The sequence below is a fragment of the Bacillus rossius genome, chromosome 3, assembly GCF_032445375.1.
Source record: "Bacillus rossius redtenbacheri isolate Brsri chromosome 3, Brsri_v3, whole genome shotgun sequence".
Taxonomy (NCBI): Eukaryota; Metazoa; Arthropoda; class Insecta; order Phasmatodea; family Bacillidae; genus Bacillus; species Bacillus rossius.
Window position 1 is genome coordinate 95,856,270 of NC_086332.1, and position 26,283 is coordinate 95,882,552.

Sequence of the window (26,283 nt, forward strand, 5' to 3'; positions counted from 1 at the left end):
CGGTAGCAGGTGACACAACAGTAGCATGTGATGCACTGACTGTCTGACTCATCATAGCTGGGAACGAAAGAGGAGAGGAATGCGTAAGCCTATGCGGGAAGGAGGATGGGGGTTTTGTTTACTCTTGTTGAAGGTCGCTGCCCTTCCGCTAATACACACTCACGAACCGCCCTTCAATTCGACCTAATGTTATGTAATGTAGGCTGTTGGATTTGTTAAACTCGGAATATTTGAAATTGCAGTTTAGGCTATGTGAGTAATTAAAAATATTATATGATACTAAATATGTACGCTAAATAATAAAAGTGTATTTTTAGTCTGATCTTTCATACATATTTGACATATAATACACTAAATACGCCTCAAAAAGACAATATATGGCATTATATGACAAAATTCCGCCTAATCAGAATTTTCGCTAATCCGAACAGGGTTCGGTCCCAATTAGTTCGGATTAGCGGGATTCTACTGTATATATAAATAAATAAAAATAAATATATTTTAGTTATTTTGATTAATTAACTTATTTAATAGATATCCAACTCTCTACAATTCTGTTGTTTAAGATTGTAGTATTAGTTCTGCTGGTTAATGTTCTGCACACAATGTAGAGGACAAATTTTTGAAGGGATTGATGGTATCCGAATACTTTTACTGTTAGCACCATCTGTTGACAGGTGGTTGTATTAATGTTCACGTAGTCATTTTGAGTTGTGATATCTACGAATATTCAGCAAAACGTAAATAACTATAAACAATTAAAAATGTTATGTAACGTGGATGTTATAAATGTTAGCAATCAAAATAAAAATAATGTTATTAATCCCAAATTATAAAATATACTTAAACCTATAAAAAACCTATAAGTTTAAACTTGCCTTTTGATAATTTTTATTAACCTCTTTATTTGTCTCTATTTTAATTATCAGTTATGCTTTTAGAGTTATAAACAAATCTTATGCCGAAAATCTGAAGTAATATTATATACAAACAAAATAAAACACGATTCCGAATGTGTCACGCATCAGTGTCGCATCCCTAGAAATCTCAATTTAGTTAACGCATGTAGGGATGCACTGGAATCCCTTGTGAGAAATTGGAAGCAACGCAAAGATGGCCGCATCCACTATGATGCACTTTTAGTGGATCCATTAGGCTAGTATTGGGATGCAGCTATAGTTTATAAATGGTAGTCTGTGAGTCATCCATTTCGCTATGTTACCAACAGTACCTATGCTTTATCCATCCTGATTTTACACTTATAAGATCAGGTCAGCAAAGTTAATAACTCTCAGAACTTAATCAGAAGGACTATGTTCTGTTTGTAATAAATCAATTAAAGATGCTACTTTGCCGATTTTGAGGAAAAATGGCTTTTAAAATTTTTCATACATCACTTCAATTCACCCCATTATAGTGTTTTTGAGTTCTTGCCTGGTCCTTACCAATTTGATTTCATGGAGAGCCATTAAACTGATTTCCTGATATTCATGGCCTTCCACATAACAGAAATTTGCATGTCACCACAGAAATTAAATTCCATTCTGACTTGACAATCCATCCATCTTACAAAATTACTGGTTGAGGCAATGGAATTTTCAGTGGTTCATATGGCTACACTGGAAAAACTTTTGGCTTCTATATTGATTTGTAGCACAATAACATTTAATGAGAATTGGGGAGCTATTAGACTGCAACACTCCATGATTCAACCAGATATTAAGTAACTGTTTCCTCGAGTAGGTTCTCCTCAAAATAAAATAAAATAATAAGTGTAAGTGGAGTTCATGCATGACATAAGTGAAATTTCTTGCTCATTATATTTTATGTATAGGAAACATAATTTATTATCATTGGCTTAGGTTGCAGATTTCAAAATATATACCAATAAGTGTGCAAGTGCTAAATTATGTTATTATGCAAGTGTATGAGAATGCAAGTGTGTGAATGTGCAAGTGTGTGAATGTGCAAGTGTGTGAATGTGCAAGTGTGTGAATGTGCAAGTGTGTGAGCATGCAAGTGTGCAAGTATGTAATTGTGTGAGTATGCAATTGTGTGAGTATGCAATTGTGTGAGTATGAAAGTGTGTAAATATACATAAGTATGTGATAGTGCATGTATGCAAGTGTGCAAGCAGCAAGTGTGAAAGTATGCTGCATCATTTATACCTCTTCCATGCCGGATCTTCCTCTACTGGTTCCCCCACCACATACATAACTATTCCCCTCTTCCCCTCGTTCCCCCACTACGTACCTAAGAATTCTCATCCTCTACCGGTTCCCCCACAACGTACTTAACTATTCCCCTCATGCAATCAAAATTTTCAAAACGCTCTAAAATTGTAACCCTCTCAGCAAATAATTTTCACTTAAAAAAAATAATAATAAAGTTTCTAAAATTGTGTTTTTTAGTACATATTCTCCCTAAAAAAGATGTTACGTATTTTTAATGTTGCTACCCTAACATAACCACCTGTTCACACCAAATTACAGTAATTTAACTGTAGCTAAACCTAACCTAACCAATCATATAACCCATTTTTAGAGTATTAGAAAGAAGGTAACCTAACCTACCTACCCTATTTAACAGTAGGCTATTTCGGTAAATATGTAGAGTAGCGGTATATGCGAAAAAAAATGCTAAAAATCCGAAAATACTTTTATTCTATGCTCTTTCACTTCCTCTTTTCAAATCAACCGGTGGAGATAAGAAATTCCAAATACTTTAGGAGATATCGAATTGTTTAATTTTGAACATGTAGAGTAGCGGTATTTGCGAAAAAAAATTTCTAAAAATCTGAAATTACTTTTATTATATGCTCTTTCACTTCCTCTTTTCATTAAAACCGGCGGAGATAAGAAATTCCAAATACTTTAGGAGATATCGAATTTTTTAATTTTGCAATACAACACCTGTACAACCATATGAACGACGCCATTTTTGTTATTTTGCCGTGAGTTCGTGAATGCGTAATAAATAAAATGGTCGATTTTGCCAGGTCAGTTACATTATTAATACTTTCAAACTAAGCGGACATAAAAAATAATGTGAATTAATTTTAATGGCTGTTTAGTTTTAAAATATTTATAATGTAACTGACCTGACCAAACAAACCGTGACAAAGGATGATCAGTAGGAACTAAAATGGTCGATTAGGTCAGGTCAGTTGCATTATGAATACTTTCAAACTAAGCATACATTAAAAATAATATGATTTAATTTCAATGGTTCTTTAGTTTTAAAGTATTTATAATGTAACTGACCTGACCTAACAAACCCGGACAAATGATGAACATTAACAACTCACGTAAATTTTTTTTGTTACTTATTACTTGCGCAAAAATATCCAAATAAAAAATAAGACTTTAAAATTAGAAACGTTAAAAACCCACCTAAGTTGGAGGCGGGTACATTTCCTTTGCCATTAGAAGGAAATGATGTAGTCGTTCACCTACGTCGCGATACCTCCGACGGAACATTAATTGTCCAATAAGAAACATAATAGATACTCGTAAACAAGAAACAATGGTAATCGCAGCATGAATACGCAGGTATTGTGATGAAAATTAAAAAATTCGATATCTCCTAAAGTATTTGGAATTTCTTATCTCCGCCGGTTGATTTGAAAAGAGGAAGTGAAAAAGCATAGAATAAAAGTATTTTCTGATTTTTAGCATTTTTTTTTCGCATATACCGTGACTCTACATATTTACCGCTATTTCAAATGTAGTGAACCTAAAATTCCTTTCAAACAATTTTAATATTTTTAATGTAGCTAACATAACCTAACCAACAGTTAAAAAAGAAGTAAACTTCCCTTAAATAAACTACCATTAAATACTTGAAATATTGCATTGCTCTTTTACAGAATCATCAAATGTAATTCAAGAAATTGAAAAATACCATTTTACGAATATTATTTTTAATTTTTCAGAAGAGCACCTACTCGTGAAGATTACCAAACCTACTGTCTCCACTTTCGCACATATTGTCATGGCTGTCCTAACTTTCTGTTGAAACTACATCATGGTGTTGGAGCCATGACACATACACCAATAATTTTACAGGTTACTCACAACATCTATTATAATCACTAAGATGGTGAGGCAATACACATCACAGAGTTGAGTAGGTATAGAGAACGGCCTTAAAAACCTAAAAAATTACATCTACAATTAAAGTATGTCTACATACATGAGTTTTGATCCAGTCTTACATAGAAACACAATACTTACAAAGCATTAAATTATAAATACTTAAGTCCTACTAATATAGGCCAATCATTGGCCATGCTGCTGTGTGCTGCACTCAATTATGAAATCTGAAAGACGTGATATCTCTCGGGCATGCAATGTCACTATGTGCTGTGACACAACGGTCAAGATGGCAGTTTTATCCTGGGGCCATTAGACAGACAGCAAAATATTTTTCGCCTCTTTGACTTGTGTACAAGTCAGAATTGTGTTGTTCAGGCCTAATTTAAATAAATGCATGTAAAATATATTAGTGTATTAGATTAATTCAATTAATATTTATGACAAATGAATGTGCGTAGTATGTTCATAACAAGGAGACATGTTCGAGTTAATTTCTCTCTATAAAAACAAAACAAAAAGTACAAGAAATATTTAAAAAAATTTCTAAATTATGGTTAAATACCAAATGAAAAGTGTTAAAACATTAACAATGCTGAGATATTATAAGTAGTGTTTGTCTTGGATTAAACAATTTATCACTACTGCTCCAAAATGTATTTAAATAAACATCACGTATCAAGTATACACATGTCATCTAAATAACATCACAGCATATTATTCACAGTAACATGCAAACACCATGGCACTAGCAGCAGCACTGTAGCAGCAGTAACCACTGCCTATTATATCTGACTCTTTAGTGTAGTAGCTTATACCCTTTAAAGGAGTTCTAGAGGTTTCATTCGATAACTATGTTAGGTGTAATTCTGTTACAGCAGCATATAATATGGACTCCTTACCTGCGTGCCCATCAAAAACTGCGAAGAAAGACCAATCAGGCAACTCCTCACTCAACCCAGTCACAGCACAGTGAGCATCCTCCATTTCCACCCGCCATCCTTGCATACTCGCAACACCATAGCGCAGTCCATTTCCACACCCATGTTCATTATGTTTTTCCGTCTTCGGTTTGTCAAGGAACGCCCCCATTTTATGATCTTCACGTGAAAAGCATCTTCATCTGAAAATTTTGGAAGTTTTTTAGTAACTATGAAGTACTATAATAAATTAGCAATGATGGTTGGCATTACCTAAATGAAGTATTATGTAATCACAAATTACATTATACAAAAATGTACACCTAAGGCAAGCACAAATTAATAGGAAATCATAAAATGTAAATATTTAAATTTCTGTACTGTACTGTTAAAAATGTCTTGTACAGTTTATCAGTGCCTTCTCCTAAATATGGCATAACCACGAGTCATTATGATTATAACAGTGTTTACATTCCACCAAAACACACTTTACACAACGGTCGGCTTTACCGAACAATAATTTAGCTGTAAGTAGACCACGTTATTACCTCAAATGCATTTCTGTCAAGAAAACTATTACGTATATATAACCTAAAACCAAATTATTCAAACTTTAGAGAAAATGCACTGTGATAATATCTCAGAGAAATCCCTGATTTCCTCAACTGTCTCTTAAAATCAAAGCATTACTTAAAATCTATAAATAAAATTATAAACTTAAATCACATATTAAGAGTCAACAAGAATGGCGGATTTCATTTCATAAATATTGCGCATGCCCCACTCTATAAATAGTTTCATTGATGATGATGTCAACGTATACAATCACAGCTTTATGAAGTTACCTCAAAAACTAAAAAACTTAATAAAATATATTAAGCAGGAAGCCAAACAATCATGTAAAAAAATTTGCAAAATGTGTTCTTTTTTACCAAGATAAAATATATTGCTTATAATTAAGCTAATTATAAAAATTATATAAAAAGTAAAATAAAAATATATTTCTAATATTAAGTTAAAAAATATATATTTATAGACCTTTTTCATTGTAGCTATACAAAATAAATTTTTTATACGCAGAAGAATATTTAATTCCTGATTATGAACCAAGTACCACTAATTTTCATAATTGAAGAGTATTATTCTTTGTACAGTTTAGAAAAGTATTCCAACACATTCGGGAATGGTAGCGAACAACGTAGCGAACAAGGTCATTAGATACCAGGTCATCTCATCCCTCTATTTTACTATTATTGGTCAATCGCGTCTGACGTACATGCTAGACCACATTGACGCGGGAATTCAAATTAATCAAGTGTCTAAATGGCACTTTCTTAAATTTTCTGATTCACATAGACTGATGTAATTTATGTACAGGTTAAATGTATCACGTGTTTCCGCTAGTAATATATTAAATCTTTGTTATGTTGTCAGTTATTTAATCGTAAATTAGGCTCAAATGTGTATTTTAAAATCTAAACTGGTGTTGTTGGTAAACATTGTGATGCGTGCTGTTCTTGCAATATTCACAACATTGTGTTATTTAATGCTAATTTGTTTATGCTTGTTACCATTGATAAGTAATTATATTCAATATTACATTTAGCTTCCTTGCTAGATGTTTAAGTGTCAACATGTTATGTTCATTTGCAGTAGTAAACAAACTTTGTAAGTGTATTAAGAATATCATACAATATAACAAGTTTTATGGTAATGACTATCCTCCAAAAAATATTCTAAGAATATTTAATGGCCCTTTAACTACCAAATTTCATATTTGTGTGCAGTAATATGATTTTGTCTAATCCATTGCATTCTAACCTGTGGATCTTCCACATGTGATCCCTCTGCACTTTACCTATCTCTCAGCTTTCCAAAATCCCCTCCCTTTAATTACCTTAACCTATTTCACCATTCTTTCTTTCTCCTCCTTTACAGTGTGTCCCACACAAGCTCCATCATCACTGATGGTCTATGCATCTTCCTTCTTCCGTCATCGTTTCTCCTCCGATATTTGTCACTTATCTCACTACATTGCATTGTACCTTTATAACTCTTAAATGTCCATCGCTAGGTACGAGTCCCAAATTCCTGTGGCGTATTCCATATCTGATTATCACCAGCATGGAAGATGCCTTTTCATTGACTTTTATTTCTCTCCTTTAGTGTCATAGCAGTTAACCCCAGACCCCTACTCCCTTCTTCACCGTCCGCTTTTTTTTAATCTACTCATCATGCTTTCCCAGACATCTGTCATTATGAACAGCAAGGGCCCCATGGCACTCCCCTGTGGTATGTACTCCATGTCACCACTCCCTCTTCCTATCATTAATTTAATATTAAGTGAGCTAGTAATTTTGCATAGAAAATTTTCTTACAGACCTGTCATTTATAATTATTAATTTAAGTAAAAAAATTAAACTGCACTCTAAAGCTGTCTGGCCTACTATTAACCATGTCCCTTTCCATCAGCTGTAATTCTTAAGAATGGTAACTCCTGAGTAACATGGTAAATGATCACTATGTGAAAGGTTTGCTAGGTTAACTAGGATCTGTAATTCTGAAAAATGGTAGCTCTAAGTGAAAGATTTATTAGAGTACAATAATAACACAATTATTTTTTTAAAGTAATTAATTCTTTAAAAAATATGTATTTCCCTGCTTAAATTCTTTCATTTTAATCCTTACTCAAATTATTTACCAAAAACTAATAGTCTCCAAAATTACCACATATACTATTAATTAAATTTTGATATAAAATCTCAAATTAAAATTGCAAAACAAACTCCCAGATCATTTACCATGATAAAAATATTTTGGTATTTTGGCATTCTTGGCAGGTACATGTTTCCAAGCTGGTATTCCTAAATATGCTCCTTTCCCACTACTGCCACTACTTACGCACCATAGTGCAGGCAGTAAGGCATACTCAGTTTCTGATTTACCTGAACACTTCTTCTGGAAGAAAACATGCCTAAAACACTGAAACACTTTATTCCTACCTTGTGATACTTTCCAACAAGTGGTCCGCAAATATGTGGCTTAAAACACAAATATCACAAACCATTGTTCAAAGTCTTTATTACATGATACATCGCTGGGTAATTTTATTTCATCTCTTAACATTGGAACGTAAAATTGTACTAAGCCGGTAATGAGAAACAGTATCACATAAACATCATTTGCAGTTTAGACAAACATAATTTTTTTTTGAATGAGAGTAACTAGAATAAAAAAATATATTTTTTTTTAATTTGTCAGAAAATTAAACTTCTGGTAGAAGATGGAGCATGAGAATAGTTTTTGTATTTTGTAATCAGATGTTCACAGTAGTAATCATATTTTGAACTGTTAGTTACAAAAAATTTCACCACAAAATGCCAAACTTCTGCTGTAAGAGGTAGAAAAAGAGGCAGGTTTTTTAAATGTGTAGACAGTGACTTTCCTCAAGTTTTTAAGGTTAAATGTGCAAAACTTTATTTGTGTAGAATAAAATTGTACATTTGTATAAAAAAACATGCAAACAAACATATACACTTAATTTGTATCAATATAAATGTTTATTTACATGTTCGTAATTAATCTCCTTGATTGTGTTTGTAAGATTAATTTTTTTGTTTTCAAGCAAAAAATATATAAATGTTGTAAGACCTAGTGAAAAATGACCAAGCTATAATAGTAATTACAACAATTATGTGAACAAATAACCATCAATAATATAATCCTCTATAACTCTAGTGTGTTAAAATGTAGTAAAAATTTATGTACCTACTTAAAATAATTCTTAAGTGACAGGATTTAAACCTGGAAACTTGTAATCCATAACTACGTACAAACCACTGAGCCAAATAAACATAATAATTTACTGTGAAAAATATTTCATTGTAGGCAAGTGTTTATATCCTAGGAGTGTAACATCTTTTAAAACTTGCAATATTTATTTTTGTGACTATTAAATTTATTACTAAATGTACTCGTGATTATATTGATGATTTGCATTTCGAAGTCACCATTAATTTATCAGATTTTCATTATTTTTCATGCGCATAACACATTTCTCCATATCTTAAATTGTTTTCATTTTATTAGATGCAGTCTGTATACTCTCATCATAATTCTTTACTGCTAGAAACAAGGTAATTTTGCTCAAAATAATTCATCAGAAATATTTCAACACTCCAAATCTGATCCCAGAACATAATTCATTACATCAAAATTCAGTATTTAACAAAATATATAGGTAATCCATAATAATCTACATTTACTTATGCCTATTATAAATTGTGGTGAGTAAGAAGCTATAAAAGAAATACAATTAGTCACTATGTTCTGTCATACAAATTACATCAATTGACATGATTTTTCTCTCTAAATATTTCATCAACATAAATAGGCACTTCAAGTATGTTTTATAATGAACACATATTTGAAAGATAAATAAAAAGCTGACAAAAAATACACAAAACTTTATTTTTCACTACAGGCATTATCTCATTACTATTTTGCTTTAATTGCTTTTTTCAATGCAAATGTGTAGGAATTGTTTTCCCAACTTGTAGCTGATCATTTATTACATTAATTTACATAAAAAGTAATTTAATATTTTTTCTGTAATTTTAAATATTTGCAAAGTTTCAAATGGTTTAGCGTTAAGTCTCCTTAATGAAATATGTACATAAATAAATTTTGTTACCAAGATATTTATGTAAATGATATAACATTATTTACATTTTGGTTAATACCACCTCTATTAAATGTTAAATTTATTTATTATACTGTTGCCATTAGTTTTTTTTTATAAAAGTCATTTCGCACAAAATCCTGGATAAAAAGAATTAGTGTGGCAGCTAGCCATGAAAATTAATACCATATTTTCTTTATCTCTGAAATTTATATGGCATATGTATGTATGTGTGTGTGTATGTATGTATATATATATACATACACACACACATACATAACTATATATTTGTACGAATAAAATATAAACTGCAAGGCTTTCAATATTATCACACTTTAATGTGATTGTTAAATGGACAAAGTCACAAGACCCACTTGGCTGACCCAGCCACAGGCTGGAAACAGTGGATGATGATGCTTAGTATAAATTTTGGTGTGTGGTAGACAAATACAGGTTATAAATTGAGGTAAAACTAAGCATGACTCCCTAAATACTTCATTTGGAGCTAACAAGACATATTTTACATCACTAGATTATTACTTGTTACCATGGGCACCCATACCTTGGGCAAAGCACCCCCCCCCCCCCCCTCCTTGACAGAGAAAGACAAAAATGTAGTTACGTATAAGTCGTCCAACACTGAAATATTTTCACGTAGAAGATTTTAAATATATGTACCTACTTACAAATCATCATTTGTCTTCCAAAATATTTAAAACACCATATACCTCCAGATCTCACTTTCCCCCCCCCCCCCCCCCCCCCTTTCAAAATATCACATGGGTGCACTTGCTTGTTACATAAGTATACAAACACATTTGTAACTTTTCCATGCATCTGAATTACTTAGTTTGATATGCTACATATTTTCTATTCATGTTGAAAACAACTGCGGTTAGGTTCAGGTTTTTTTTTTTGTTAAACTGCATTAAATCACTGTGGCCCAATTATGACCACAATACATATTAAAAATTATAAAATGCACAAATATGTAAATATAATAAGAACATAGACAATTACTTGTGAATGTAACAAGGGACAACTCTTTGCAATATGTCCAGAGTTATTTATTTAGTTTCAATTTAGTGAAAAACCAGAGAAAGAAAACAATACAATGAAAGAATGAGTGATCTGACAAGCTATGGAATGTTTGCTATTTAAAGATAAACAAAGCAATGACAAATTCATTAAACCAGAAAATGAAGTTCATTAGGTGCGGTTCACATCAAACATGCTTTTATTCAATGAACGATGAGCAATATCAGGAGCCTTATTGTTTTCCTACAAACATAATACATCCAATAACATTTAGTCCTGTCAAACAGTTTTAGAAGTTCTATCCAACGAAGTCATAAGTTTTTGTTAAACAATTCTGTAGCAAACACACATTCTGAAATTATCCATGACTGCAATTTACATGTAAATTATTTCATATGAAATACAAAAGATTACTATCACTCCAAACACACCCCACAATTTTTTTTGCTAAATCTAAATTAAATGACACTTCCTTCAAAAAATCTATTAGCCTACTATTTATGATACAATTTTTTTCATTTTCTTGCACACTTTGTTGCTGCTTCTTCCAACACGTTTTTTACTTAGCTGTCGATTGAAATGATTCAATCTTAAAAAAGTCCTTATTCTTACAAATGAAGCAACCAATTTCTTCTCAACAGCAGGCATTTTTACATTACTAAACCACAGCACGAAAACAAAATCAAAACAAGCACGCAATTTCACAGTTTTGTTTACTTTGAAGGTCTAGCGGTTACGTCATATCACGGAAACACCCGAACGACCAAACTCGTTTTTCTTCTGTTGAGACGACCTGGTATCTAATGACCTTGGGTAGCGAATAAGCAAAACCTTGTTGGGATATATTTGGATACAACAATAACCTAACACACAGACTGTATTCCAGAACATGTCCAAACCCTAGCCCTGTTAGGTAAAAAAAAAAAAAACTACCATTTTAATAAACTGTGCCCTGCAAGAAGCTAAAAACTGATTTCCGTTCATTCTAACGGACGTTTGACAACATCTATATATTTGAAAAGCCAAATATCCTACAGATTACAACACTTCCGCGTGAATTAAATGGTGAAAATTTAATTTATATGAGAACTTTCTAAACTTCCGATTATTTGTTTTTATTACCATTAAAGTGTACAAAATGAATTCCAGGTTATTTTCGCTATCATAAAGTTTCATTCGGGATACCAAATTTCTTGGTACATCGCCCGATCATCATAAAAAGACTATATATGATTTAATGGTGCCAGATGAGGTTCAGCCATCTGCACAATATCAACGAAAAAGTGAGCTCTTCACATGCATGGAATTTAAGAAACAGAACGACAATGAAAAGGACACCAAAATTCGTTGCCAAAATATAAGAAAATGGCTGTGTACTATCGAGAAATAGGAATAAGGTTGTCGTGGCCTCATCTCTGATGAAGATGTGGAGATGGAGTGGACGTCGCTCGGTCGTTCGGTCGTCGTGGTGTTTTCCCGGCGCCAGCTCTTGGGTAGAGCTGCCTCACACTTTGAGGCGGGACTGTGACCCGGGTTTTAGTTTAAATAAAAAGGAGGTACAATGTCAGATCCCCCCCCCTGGAAAAGCCTGGGTCTAGGCTGTCCGCGTGCCCTCCAGCAGGCACATGACGCCTTCTCTCCTAGTGGTTGCGAGCGTCAGGGCCGGCCTGCTGGTTCCGGACTCCCTGGGTCGCCATTCACCAATGTGTCCAGTTCACAGCCTGTGACGTAATCTGCCAGGTACAGTGGAGGGCGGCGTCGTTGTCGGCGGTGTCTCTGGTTGTCCTCAGCCGGTTACTCCACTTTGAACCGGAATTCGGCATCGCCGAGGGAGGCACCATGCCCCCATCTGCCTCGGGTAGAGGAGGGTGGTTCTGTGGTCTCAATGTCGTCCGGTTCTGTCACCAGGGGTTGCTCCTCCGTGGTGCTTACACCCGCCTCTAGTATACCAGTGACATCAAGGATCTGCATTCGTGCCGGGTGCCTCTGGTGCTGTCGCCTCGGGGTCGTGGAAAAGGCTTCTGCTGGCCTCTCCATTCTTGTCCTTAAGCTCGGTGTTCCCTCGAACAGATGCTGCATTCCTTGGGGTGTGACAGATTGGTGGTTGTCCGGCATCGGTCCTGTCATATCTGGGGTAGGGTACTCCATGGCATTGCCCCCTACCGGGAGTGCTGTTTTCCGGATGTGGTCACGGTGTACTTTTCGCATTTGTCTACCCCGGCGCACCAAATAAGTGCTTTGACTGAGCAGCTTCAGGATGCGGTATGGTCTCAACCACCTGGGGCTCAGTCCAGCGCAGTAGTTCCTAATTGTGCTGGACAGGGAATGTGTGCGGACATACACATGGTCACCTGGCTGTAGCTCCGGTGGTTTTCGTGTAGTCTGCGGGGTTATTTGCTGAATGTAGGCCCTCTGATGTTCTCGCACTGTTGTCAGCTCAATCTCTTGCCGCCGACGGTGATCCTCAGGATCTTCCCCTTCATTTGTCACTCCGTGGGCCGTCCATTCGCCGGGCATGGGCAGATTGTGGCCTTGGACCATTTGTTTCGGGGACATCCCTGTGGATGCATTGGTACTGTGGCGGATGCAGAACACGGCCTCCACTATGTATTCGTCCCATGTGGTATGGTCGTCCCTCAGATGTATGCGCATTTTGACTTTCAGCTCACAGTTACGTCTCTCTGTTGGGTTGGCTCGTGGATGGTAAGCCGGCATAGTCCGGTGTTCCACTTGCCATGCCCGACATAATTTTTGCCACTGCCTTCCGATGAACTGGCTGGCATTGTCTGTCAGGAGGTCCCTGGGGTATCCCCATATTGTAAAGAATTCCATCTGCAGGATTCTTGCTATGGTTTTGGCTCGGATGTTACTGGTAGTATATGCTTCTACCCATAGTGTGAAGAGGTCCGTGACCACCACCATGAACCTCTTCCCTCGGGTAGTATGGGGATACGGCTTCATAACATCCAGCGCGATGGACTGGAATAGCGTAGTGGGGAGGCACGGCTGCTGCTGCTTGGTCACATCACTCCGCCGTGCCTTTCGCTCCTGGTACTTCTCGCAGGTCCTTACATACTTCCATATGTCCCGGGCTATGCCGGGCCAGTGGTAGTGCTGGCTGGTTGCCCGTCGGGTTTAATCCGCTCCTGGATGTCCTGCCAGGTCATGATCGTGCATGAAGTGCAGAACGGCTTCCCGTGCTACCGGTGGTACATAGGTGCACCACTCCTGGTAGGTTCCTATCCCCTTTGTACACAGCATGCCCTCTCTCTTGGTCCATATCTCATAAAGTCCTTCTGCTTGCTTTGCTCGTCGACGCTCAGCATCTGGGGAGGTGCGTTGGGCATCGAGAACCTGTTGTTTGAGTTCAATCAGGTCCGCTGGAGGTGGGTCATCATCTTCTCTCACAGTGAGCAGGCGGCCGGTCGTGTTTCTTGGCCTGTGGTCGTGTGCCCTGTGGGAAGGTGGCAGTTTTTCCTCCCATGATACATCATCTTCCAGGTGGGAGCCCTAATCGGGATCTCGGGACAGGGCGTCCTGCAGCTGGTTATTGTCATTGCTAGCCGCTTGTAATTTCTAGGACTAAAAACTGTAATATTCTCTCGAAATGGGAATTTTTCCCTCGAAAAGAAAATTATTTTTTATTTTTCAAATTTTTTGTAATTTTTTTACGGAATTGTTTTCCAAAAAATTGAAATTTTAGCGAATTTCTGGTAAATTTGGGCAAATTCCGAAGGTCTAAGGTAAAGGTCTTCCAAGATGCCCGCCATGATGTCATAATCCAAGATGGCGGTCGGCTCCTCAGCACCTCACCCTGAACCCTGGCACCGGATATACTATTCTATACTACAGATTGACGCCATCCCCGTTGCCTGACCTGAATTTTACGTGAATTTGCACTGTGTAATTAATTTTGGATCTCAAGGGCGGGGTTCCTGGCCTCGTGGCTGCAGGCAGGGACGTGACGACAAAGGGCCCCCCGGTCTGTTATGGCCTCCCAGGACGCCTTATTAATAAAACACACACGTAATGTTAGCTGTTTTATTCCGTCGCACAAGCTACACGTTACACGCTCAAGTAACTGGCCGCTTCATCGTCGACCTAAGCTCCGCGCACGATGAACATACTCCGGCTTATGTGAATGTACGTGGACGCGACGTGGAATGCGTGGACGATAGGTCCCGCAAAATTACATAAGATAACACATAACACTTTAATCACTGTGGTTAGTCCCGCACAGGTGGATATACAATGGCGGCTACTCCGCGTGGTGGCGAGGGCCACGTTAAGCTGGGTACGGACACGGTGGAATCTTGCAGGATGTCACACACGTGGCCGTGGCAAGTCCCAGTTACTGACTCGTCCGAATGTTTGGTATCGCGTTTGGCGCAGTGCCGCGATGAACTATGTCCCGTTGTGGGACTGAACAGCGTGAGGCGCAGGTGCCACTAAGGGTCACCTAAGTAATTACGTATGATATAGAAAGTCCGGCGTTGGACTGTACATTTTAGTCAAGGACCGCGCGGGGTATCGAACGGTCGATTCGGGCCGACCGGGGAGCTGAGTTAAAACGGATTGACTATAATTACCTATTGTGGTTACTGGATGTTGGCGCGAAAGTTGAGGGCTCCCCGTGCGTAGGCTGCCGGCCCGGGCGAGTGCTGGATGGCGACTGACTAACCTCCCTGGCCGCCGGGGCCAGGGAGGGGGGAAATTCCGCTGGAAAACTGCGGAGCGCGGGAAGATGACTTGGGCCAGTTTTGTGAATGATAATCCTTTATAAAATGATAGTTAAATTAACAATAATTATTAATGGTTTTAGATTTATTAGTTTCTGTTTATCTTCTCAAATGCATGAATAAATAATACCCTTGCGCAGTGCCACACCCGGCCGGGCGCTTTGCACACGTAGGAGACCGTGACTGACGTCACGCCGTTCGGGGAGCTGCACTATGTTGCCCGCACGGGCGCGTTTGAGGCGCGGCACTGATCAGGTGTTGAGGACACATAACGGCCTGTGCTCTCAGAGGGAGCACCGACGACGGCGTCAAATGCCCCCCCCTCGACGAGGCCGTTCTGTGCCTCAACACCTTACACACACACTTAAAGATACGCCGGCACACTGACCTGGTAGACCCGTGGTGGCTGTCCATGGGGCGGCGTCAGGTACCTGTGCGTCAGCGTCAGCTGCGGCCGAGGTGGGCAGCGGCGGCGTGGCGGCGCCTTCGGCGGCAGGCGCGGCACGTTCGAGGTGGCGCCCTCAGCGGCAGGCGGCGGCTCGCCCAAGATGGCGCGCGTGGTGGCGCCCTCAGCGGCAGGCGGCAGCACGCCCAAGGTGGCGCGCGTGGTGGCGCCCTCAGCGGCAGGCGGCGGCGCGCCCGAGGTGGCGCGCGTAGTGGCGCCCTCAGCGGCAGGGGGCGGCGCGCCCAAGGTGGCGCGCGTGGTGGCGCCCTCAGCGGCAGGTGGCGGCGCGCCCAAGGTGGCGCGCACGGTGGCGCCCTCAGCGGCAGGCGGCGGTGCACCCGAGGTGGCGCGCGTGGTGGCGCCCTCAGCGGCAGACGGCGGCGCGCCCAAGGTGGCGCGCGTGGTGGCGCCCTCAGCGGCAGGCGGCGGCGCGCCCAAGGTGGTGCGTGTGGTGGCACGCGTGGTGGCGCCCTCAGTGGCAGGCGGTGGCGTGCCCAAGGTGGTGCGTGTGGTGGCGCGCGTGGTTGCGCCCTCAGTGGCAGGCGGCGGTGCACCCAAGGTGGTGCGTGTGGTGGTGCGCGTGGTGGCGCCCTCAGTGGCAGGCGGCGGCGTGCCCAAGGTGGCGCGCGTGAGGGCGCCCTAAGCGGCAGGCGGCGGTATGGTGCCTTATGCGGCGCGAGTGGCGGCACGGCCGGATTGCATCGCACCCACCTCCCATGAGCCTTCACGGCAGTTGGGGGCGGCGTAGGGGGCGGCGTCGGCGGTGGTGCCGGAGGTGGTATTCGGGATCCGCAGTGGCGCTGCGTGTGATCCACCACCTGGTGGTCTGCAGGACTAGGTCGCGATTTCGTGGTTTCGCGACGCGCGGCCGCGCCAGCTGCGCTCTCAGTGGCTGGGGGCGGCGTCGTCGGTTGTGCCGGAGGTGGTGTTCGGGATCCGCAGTGGTGCTGCGTGTGATCCGCCACCTGGTGATCCGGCCGACGGTGTCGCGAAGTGGCCGTTTTGAGGCTTGCGGCCGCGCCAGTTGCTCCTTCAGTGGCTGGGGGCGGCGTCGGAGGTGGTGCCTGAGGTGGTGCTCGGGATCCGCAGTGGCGCTGCGTGTGATCCGCCACCTGGTGATCCGGCCGACTGTATCGCAAAGTGGCTGTTTTGAGGCTTGCGGCCGCGCCAGTCTCTCCTTCAGTGGCTGGGGGCGGCGTCGTCGGTGGCGCCGGAGGTGGTGTTCGGGATCCGCAGTGGTGCTGCGTGTGATCCGCTACCTGGTGATCCGGCCGACGGTGTCGTAAAGTGGCCATTTTGCGGCTTGCGGCCGCGCCAGTTGCTCCTTCGGCGGCTGGGGGCGGCGTCGTCGGTGGCGCCGGAGGTGGTGTTCGGGATCCACAGTGGTGCTGCGTGTGATCCGCCACCTGGTGATCCGGCCGACGGTGTCGTAAAGTGGCCGTTTTGAGGCTTGCGGCCGCGCCAGTTGCTCCTTCGGCTTCTGGGGGCGGCGTCGTCGGTGGCGCCGGAGGTGGTGTTCGGGATCCGCAGTGGTGCTGCGTGTGATCCGCCACCTGGTGATCCGGCCGACAGCGTCGTAAAGTGGCCGTTTTGGTTGGCCCAATTGCCACCTGGGCGGCAACAGGGGGCGGCGTCGGAGGCGGCGTGTCGGCCTGACGTGTCCACCCGGTCCCAGTGTGCCAATTGTACCACAGGGGCTGGACGGGCGTGGCATTCCCGGTCTGCGGCGAGGTCTCCACCCCATGTGGCGGGGGGGCGTCAGTATTACTGGTGGCAGTGGAGGCGGCGTAACGGTGGAGCGGGTCAGCTCCGCCCAGTTCACATATCCGCCCCCTTTGCTGTGCCGCTCTGTGTCGTTGTTCTCTGCGGTCTCAGTTGGCACACCTGAGCGGCAACAGGGGGCGGCGTCGGAGGCAGCGGGTCTGCTTCGGCCTGACGTGTCCACCCGACCCCCGCGCGCCAGTTGTACCACAGTGGCTGGAAGGGCGTGGCTCCCGCCGCCTGTGGTGATGTCTCCACCCCATATGGCGGGGGCGGCGTCGGTGGCGATGTCGGGGGCGGCGACGAGTGGCAGATGGACGTCTCGGTTGTTCGTAAAGTGGGCGGCATCTTGGCCGCGACAGCGGCGTGGTGGTTGGCCGTGTGTGGAAGCGGCGATGCGTGCTGTGTCATGTGGTACAGTCGTGGCGGCATCCAGTCTACTTCCGGCCCCTCAGTGTACTCTGCGGTGACGTCATCCTCCCACTCGTCCTGTTCCTCGTACTCCCAGTTGTACCCTGGGCATGGGTAGCCCTCGCTTGCCCATGCCTCGTAGGCCTCCTGGAAGTCGTTCATCATCAGAGACTCGTGGTGACTTATGCCCTTGTTGCTCCACTGTGCTTGGCTCGCGGCTGTCCGACCCGAGCGGCGGGTGGGGACGTCGATGGCTGGGCGCGAGCAGGTAGGGGGATTCGCCTCCCCTCACCAACAGGGTTCATTTCCATGCTCGCTCGCTTCCTGCCTCGCGGGAGCCCGTGGCGGCGTGGCTGCATGACGTCTGTTCACAGCTGACTCCCGGTGGGTGAGGAGGGGCGCGGGGTGGGGAAGCAGGGTTGCTGTGCGGGCGGGTGAGGGGTGAAGAGCGAGGGTGATGAGGGGGTGGGGGCGGATGTGTCGAGCGGGGGTGGTAGGCGAGTGGATAGCATGAGTGGAGGGGCGAGGGAGGGGTGATGTCTGGTCTCCGCCCGGCTTATCGTGCTGGCGCGGCGCCGCTCCGGCGCGCGGTGTTGCCACGTTGCGCGCTGTTGCCCTATCCCTACTCGAGCCCTTTGTCTGCTACTTTTTCCATTTCGTTTTCTTGGCTTGTTTGTCGAAAGAGTTTAGTGATGTTCTAGCCACACTAGTTGGGCGCCATTTTGACGCCGTCCCCGTTGCCTGACCTGAATTTTACGTGAATTTGCACTGTGTAATTAATTTTGGATCTCAAGGGCGGGGTTCCTGGCCTCGTGGCTGCAGGCAGGGACGTGACGACAAAGGGCCCCCCGGGCTGTTATGGCCTCCCAGGATGCCTTATTAATAAAACACACACGTAATGTTAGCTGTTTTATTCCGTCGCACAAGCTACACGTTACACGCTCACGTAACTGGCCGCTTCATCGTCGACCTAAGCTCCGCGCACGATGAACATACTCCGGCTTATGTGAATGTACGTGGACGCGACGTGGAATGCGTGGACGATAGGTCCCGCAAAATTACATAAGATAACACATAACACTTTAATCACTGTGGTTAGTCCCGCACAGGTGGATATACAATGGCGGCTACTCCGCGTGGTGGCGAGGGCCACGTTAAGCTGGGTACGGACACGGTGGAATCTTGCAGGATGTCACACACGTGGCCGTGGCAAGTCCCAGTTACTGACTCGTCCGAATGTTTGGTATCGCGTTTGGCGCAGTGCCGCCCTGCGTGGGCGATGAACTATGTCCCGTTGTGGGACTGAACAGCGTGAGGCGCAGGTGCCACTAAGGGTCACCTAAGTAATTACGTATGATATAGAAAGTCCGGCGTTGGACTGTACATTTTAGTCAAGGACCGCGCGGGGTATCGAACGGTCGATTCGGGCCGACCGGGGAGCTGAGTTAAAATGGATTGACTATAATTACCTATTGTGGTTACTGGATGTTGGCGCGAAAGTTGAGGGCTCCCCGTGCGTAGGCTGCCGGCCCGGGCGAGTGCTGGATGGCGACTGAAATTCCGCGGGAAAACTGCGGAGCGCGGTAAAATGACTTCGGCCAGTTTTGTGAATGATAACCCTTTATAAAATGATAGTTAAATTAACAATAATTATTAATGGTTTTAGATTTATTAGTTTCTGTTTATCTTCTCAAATGCATGAATAAATAATACCCTTGCGCAGTGCCACACCCGGCCGGGCGCTTTGCACACGTAGGAGGCCGTGACTGACATCACGCCGTTCGGGGCGCTGCACTATGTTTCCCGCACGGGCGCGTTTGAGGCGCGGCACTGATCAGGTGTTGAGGACACATAACGGCCTGTGCTCTCAGAGGGAGCACCGACGACGGCGTCAAGATATACATAGTTAAATATTTTAAAAAAGCTGTGTTATAAATATGTTCTACAATTTAATTTAGTGGTGAAATTTGTTGAAGCTCAACTTAAAATACAAGAGTATGTGCATTGGATTTTAAAACACCTTATTTTGCATTTTTAAAGCACTGTTTTAACATAACATTAAAAGACATTAGTAGTATACAAATATATGTCCGGGGACATGGGGCTGGCGGGTAGACCCTATAGCCGACCGCCATCTTGGATTGTGACGACACGACGGCCATATTGGATGACCTCGAACTTTGACATTGACCTTTTACCTTTAAAATTTGACAAAAAATATGTCAAAATTCACAAAATTCACCAAAATTTCCATTTTTTGAAGAAAAAAAATTTTACAATTAAAAAATTAGGATTTCGAATAACCTCAATAGTAATTTGGCCTTAGAAAGAACACTAATTCCTAAAAACGTCTTAAGCATCACTGTCTACAGCCTCCGATAAGTGGTTTCTAGGAATTAGGATGCCATGACCGCCATCTTGTATTATGACATCCTTTTTGCAATTTCCGTTACGGCCGCAATCTTGAAAATCTTTTTTTATTATCCAATTTAAATAAAAAAATTCTAAAATTTATAAAATAATTTAATTAATAAAATGTAATAACAAATAATTAAAAAACATATACTTACACCATGGAGCTCGGAGTCCTTGGTTCAAACCCAGCAAGGGCAAAAAAAAATATTATGTCAGTTCCTTCCTCCACAGAAGCCACCGGCAGACTGTCCTCCCACCACTTATGTCAAGGTATATATATCGTCAACTACTACACGCCCAAGCCAACTGTGGTCCCGGGAAAAATGTGAACTACCCAAGGTCAGATGGACCCCTCCCTCCGCCGTCATCCCTTCCACCACACTGTCCCCTCCCTTTTCCTAGTCCGCATAATGGTCGAAGCGCGTCATGTCGCGGGTGGGACGGCAAGTAGAGTTGTTACCATTAGTCACGACACAGTGCGCGGATACGTATCGCTGTTCAAGTATTTCACGGATCCTTTGAAAGCGGAGCAAGGTTTCGAAGCGTGCGTGACTGTAATATAACGTGTTATTTTTGAAAGATTTGTGCAATGGGAGTGCATGACTTGATGTAAGCTTTTGGACATACGCCATTGCTTAGCACATGTATGTCTGTAGAAGAAAACTACAAAAAAAACACAAATGACAAAAAACACAAATTAAGCAAAAAATTGCTGTTGTCAGGATTTAACGCCACACAATACTCCACAACAGGAATATGGTCAACAAACAAAGCAAAACAAAGAAAAATGGACTAACAGAACGAAAAAAAAACCACATATGATGACAGCACAAAAATACCGAACCCAAAAAATTCAGCACAACAGTTGAAACGAGACAGAAACACAGCAAAACGAAAAGACGAAACAAACACAATAGTTTTCCAAAAAATAATAAACAAAATAGAAACGAAAAAACCCCACAAATGAAGACAGCACAAAATATTGAACCCAAAACAATTCAGCACAACAGTCAAAATGAGACAAAAACACGACTAAACGAAAAGATGAAACAAACACAACAGTTTTCTAAAACAGAAACTAGTGACGTTTCGGGAACTGCTATCTGCTCCCGTCCTCAGGCAGAGACGCACATGGTATGGAAGCACAGGTGCGTCTCTGCCTGAGGACCGGAGCAGATAGCAGTTCCCAAAACGTCGCTTGTTTCTGTTTTAGAAAACTGTTGTGTTTGTTTCGTCTTTTCGTTTGGTCGTGTTTTTGTCTCATTTTGACTGTTGTGCTGAATTGTTTGGGTTCAATATTTTGTGCTGTCTTCATTTGTGGGGGATTTTTCGTTTCTATTTTGTTTATTATTTTTTGGAAAACTATTGTGTTTGTTTCGTCTTTTCGTTTTGCTGTGTTTCTGTCTCGTTTCAACTGTTGTGCTGAATTTTTTGGGTTCGGTATTTTTGTGCTGTCATCATGTGTGGTTTTTTTTTCGTTCTGTTAGTCCATTTTTCTTTGTTTTTCTTTGTTTGTTGACCATATTCCTGTTGTGGAGTATTGTGTGGCGTTAAATCCTGACAACAGCAATTTTTTGCTTAATTTGTGTTTTTTTGTAGTTTTCTTCTACAGACATACATGTGCTAAGCAATGGCGTATGTCCAAAAGCTTACATCAAGTCAATATAAGGTTTATTGACAAATGGCATCGGGCAGTACAACAAAACAAAAAACTATACATAGCCAGTTACATAGCCGGTTACTTTTCCAGATGGGTGCAAGACAAGCTTATTCCAAATCTGCCTGCTAATTCGTTGGTTGTAATGGATAATGCCCCTTATCATTCCGTCCAGTTAAATAAGCCACCAACAGCCGGTACAAGAAAACAAGATATCATCCAATGGTTACAGAACAACAACATTCCGCATGACAATGATATGACAAAATGTAAACTCCTCCAGCTCGTTCGTTGTCGACGTCCACCTCCCAGGTTTTGCATAGATGAGATGTTAGAAGAACATGGGCATGAAGTAATAAGATTACCACCATACCACTGTGAGCTTAATGCTATTTGAGCTTAATGCTAATATGTATGAAACATTATGAAATCACGTGTCGCTGAAAAAAATGTCGCTCAATAGTAGTATATAATAGCCGGAGCTGCGGCAGGATGCAGGATGTGGTGCTTGGTGCCGAGCCACATCTCTGACGTCACGTCTATCTGTGACGTCACGGCGGCCATCTTGGATGAGCGTAACGGGATACAGTGTAATGGGTCACAACGTAACGGGACAAGTAGATCACGGCGGCCATTTTGGATGACGTCATTTTGTTTTCTCAAAAATTCCGGCGTTATGTTATCCGCCATATTGGATGATGACGTCACAGTTGCAATTTCCGTTACGGTCGCCATCTTTAAAAACTTTATTTATTATCCAATTTGAATGGAAAAAAATTTAGAATTTATAAAAAAATTCAAATAATAAAAATTTAATAAAAAATATTTAAAAAACAAACATTAACGACACGGAGCTCGGAGTCCTCGGTTCGAACCCGACGAGGGCAAAAAAAATATAAATGGCGACCGATCCTTCCCTCGTGGTGGGTGCTGGAGACTGACCCCCACCACTTTGTTCATAGCATATATATCGCCAGTTAGCATGATGTCATGTCCGCCATCTTGTCCTCGTCTGCTGGTAGCCATCATCATTGTATCGTCGGCTAGAGTGCGCTGAAGCCATGTTAGTTTAAGTCTTACCCGCTAGAGTGCAGTAATCATTTATTACTGTGACACCCGCCATCTTGAAATTATGACGCCATCTTGGAAATCCGCAATTTTTATGTTAGAAAATCGGGATACATTCCAAAATTCATCAAAAAATTAACTTATTCAAATTCTGATTGATTATATCGATCCCCGTCCTCGGTTCAAACCCGGTGAGTGCAAAAAAAAAAAAACTAAAAATGACGACAGGCTCCTTCCTCAACGGTGGATGCAGGAAGATTGACTTACCCCCACTACTTTTTTTCAAAGCATATATATCGTCAGCTGGTATGACGACATGTCCGCCATCTTGTCTTCGTCCGCTGGAGATCACCATCTTGTTTTCGTCCGCTAGAGTGTGCTGATACCATGTTAGTATAATTATCTGGTCACCACACATTTGACCTTGACCTTGAACTTTGACCTTGACCTTGAACTTTGACCTTGACCTTGAAATTTGACCTTGACCATGAAATTTGACCTTGAACTTGAATTTTGACCTTGACCTTGAAATTTGACTTTGTCCTTGTCGACCATCATGGATCCGACATTTTATGTTCAGTACATGCTACCAAGAGCTACCACCTGCTGGAGTACGCCATATTGTGTGTGTGTGTGTACTTGTATTATAGAGTACTTTTCCATCTGGATAATTTTATTCTAACCTGCTACAGTGCAGTAATCATTTATTATGGAGGTGCACCCGCCATCTTGAAATTCGGCCGCCATCTGGAAATCATGTAATAATGTAACTAGAAAAGCGGGAAAAAATTCAAAATTCATTAAATAAATCACTCATTAATTTACATATTGATTCGATGGATTCCTGTCCTCGGTTCGATACCCGATAGATACAATAATGTTTAATTTTATGTAAAAAATAATAATTTCAATAAACCATGTTCAACATTCGTAAAGAGACTCTAAAACCTCTACGATCATCATCCTATAAGCCATCAACACCACCATATTGGAAATTCATAATTTTAATGCTAGAGATGCGAGGAAAAAGTTCAAAATTCATTAAATAAATTGACAATAAATATAATGATTGATTGGATCGACTACGGTCCTTGGTTCAATCCCTGGCCGATAAAAAAACAACTTTAATTTAAAAAAATACTAAAAAAGTGTTAGGTTTGAGAAAATAAAAACACCACAAGATTTTTTAAAAAATCCTTTTATTACATACATACTACACTACTACAAGTACAAAAAAAACACTGACAAATTACTAAAGCCTTTTGTCTTCCTCGATTCAAACAGTCTTCTTATTGTACGGACTAAGCCTTTTACATGACTTTAAATGTCTATCCGATCCGTTCATCACCGCAGCCAGAGACGGACTGAAGTTCATATCACTTATATAGTCTCATTAGCCGGTACAACACATGAGTCAAATCAATAACCATGTTCATTATACTTCTCGGAGCATTTTTTATAATGACGATGTAAGCTATCGAGACGTGAAATTAGTTTATTGCACTTATTGCACTGAAATTGTATTCTTTGAACATTATTAGAACAACCGCTTCTTTCATGTCTGCGAACATTTGAGGTGATAGTAAATGATGCACCACAGTATTTGCACTGATGTGAAGTACGCTCTTCATTAATTGAAGTATTCAATGCTGATGGAACTTCAACTGATGGTGGAACAGCACATATCGAAGTCTCCTCCAGTGTTATGAGAGGCGTTGCCAACGGGATCTGCTCCAACATCGTCGGCGCCGACGTCATGGTTCCCGTAGACGATAGTACATCCTCCGAGTTCGACGTTAAAGTCGGTAACGATGCCATCGAAGTCTCAAGAACAGGCAATTACACGACTTATGCACCAGATTAAACAAACTAGGTGATCCGTACACCATCGACGGCATTAACAAACTGAGCGTCCTGCTGTCTAGGACTCGTTTATATGCATGAACCGGTTGGAATAATACGCTAGTCAAATCAAGAACAATTTACTAAAATACTAGAGTCAAAACAACATTAAAAAAATAGAAGCACCACCAACAAAAAAGGAAGCACATTTGGAAGCACCCTCAAAAAAGGAAAAACAATAGGAAGCACCGACTACGAAAATGAAACACATTTGGAAGCACTGACAACGAAAAGGCAGCACATTTGGCAGCACCGACAACGAAAAGGCAGCACATTTGGAAGCACCGACTACGAAAATGCAGCACAGTTGACAGCACCGACAACGAAAAGGCAGCACATTTGGAAGCACCGACAACGAAATGGAAGCACATTTGGAAACACCGACTACGAAAAGGCAGCACATTTGGAAGCACCGACTACGAAAAGGCAGCACATTTGGCAGCACCGACAACGAAAAGGCAGCACATTTGGAAGCACCGACAATGAAAAGGCAGCACATTTGGCAGCACCGACAACGAAAAGGCAGCACATTTGGAAGCACCGACTACGAAAAGGCAGCACATTTGGAAGCACCGACAACGAAAAGGCAGCACATTTGGAAGCACCGACAAAGAAAAGGCAGCACCGCCAACGAAAAGGAAGCACATTTGGAAGCACCGACAACGAAAAGGCAGCACCGGCACCGAAAAGGAAGCACATTTGGAAGCACCGTCAACGAAAAGGCAGCACCGACAACGAAAAGGCAGCACATTTGGAAGCACCGACAACGAAAAGGCAGCACCGGCATCGAAAAGGAAGCACATTTGAAAGCACCGTCAACGAAAAGGCTGCACATTTGAAAGCACCGTCAACGAAAAGGCAGCACATTTGGAAGCACCGACAACGAAAAGGTAGTACATTTTGGAAGCACCGTCATCGAAAAGGTAGCACCATCAATGAAAAGCCAGCACATTTGGTAGCACCGACAACGAAAAGTCAGCACCGCCAAAGAAAAGGCAGCTCATTTGGAAGCACCAACAACGAAAAGGCAGCACCGCCAACGAAAAGGCAGCACATTTGGAAGCACCGACAACGAAAAGGAAGCACCATCAACGAAAAGGCCGCACCATCAACGAAAAGGCCGCACCATCAACGAAAAGGAAGCACATTTGG

At 42.0% G+C, this 26,283-nt stretch overlaps 1 protein-coding gene across 5 annotated transcripts in view; it reads right to left on the bottom strand.

Annotated features, from left to right (window-relative positions):
- The window catches only part of LOC134531050 (protein phosphatase 1B), a 97,586-nt gene extending 91,634 nt beyond the window's left edge, over positions 1 to 5,952 (bottom strand). For 2 of the 5 annotated variants that reach the window (XM_063366560.1, XM_063366558.1), the window contains exons 1-2: positions 5,860 to 5,952; positions 4,997 to 5,217 (exon numbers count right to left, since the gene is read on the bottom strand). In XM_063366560.1, the coding sequence (XP_063222630.1) occupies positions 4,997 to 5,186 (190 nt within the window). In that variant the 5' untranslated portion in view covers positions 5,187 to 5,217; positions 5,860 to 5,952. Of the gene's footprint in view, positions 1 to 4,996; positions 5,218 to 5,562 lie in introns of all 5 variants that reach the window. The other 3 variants (XM_063366559.1, XM_063366557.1, XM_063366561.1) reach the window with 3 other exon arrangements.
- Positions 5,953 to 26,283: the final 20,331 nt, after the last annotated feature.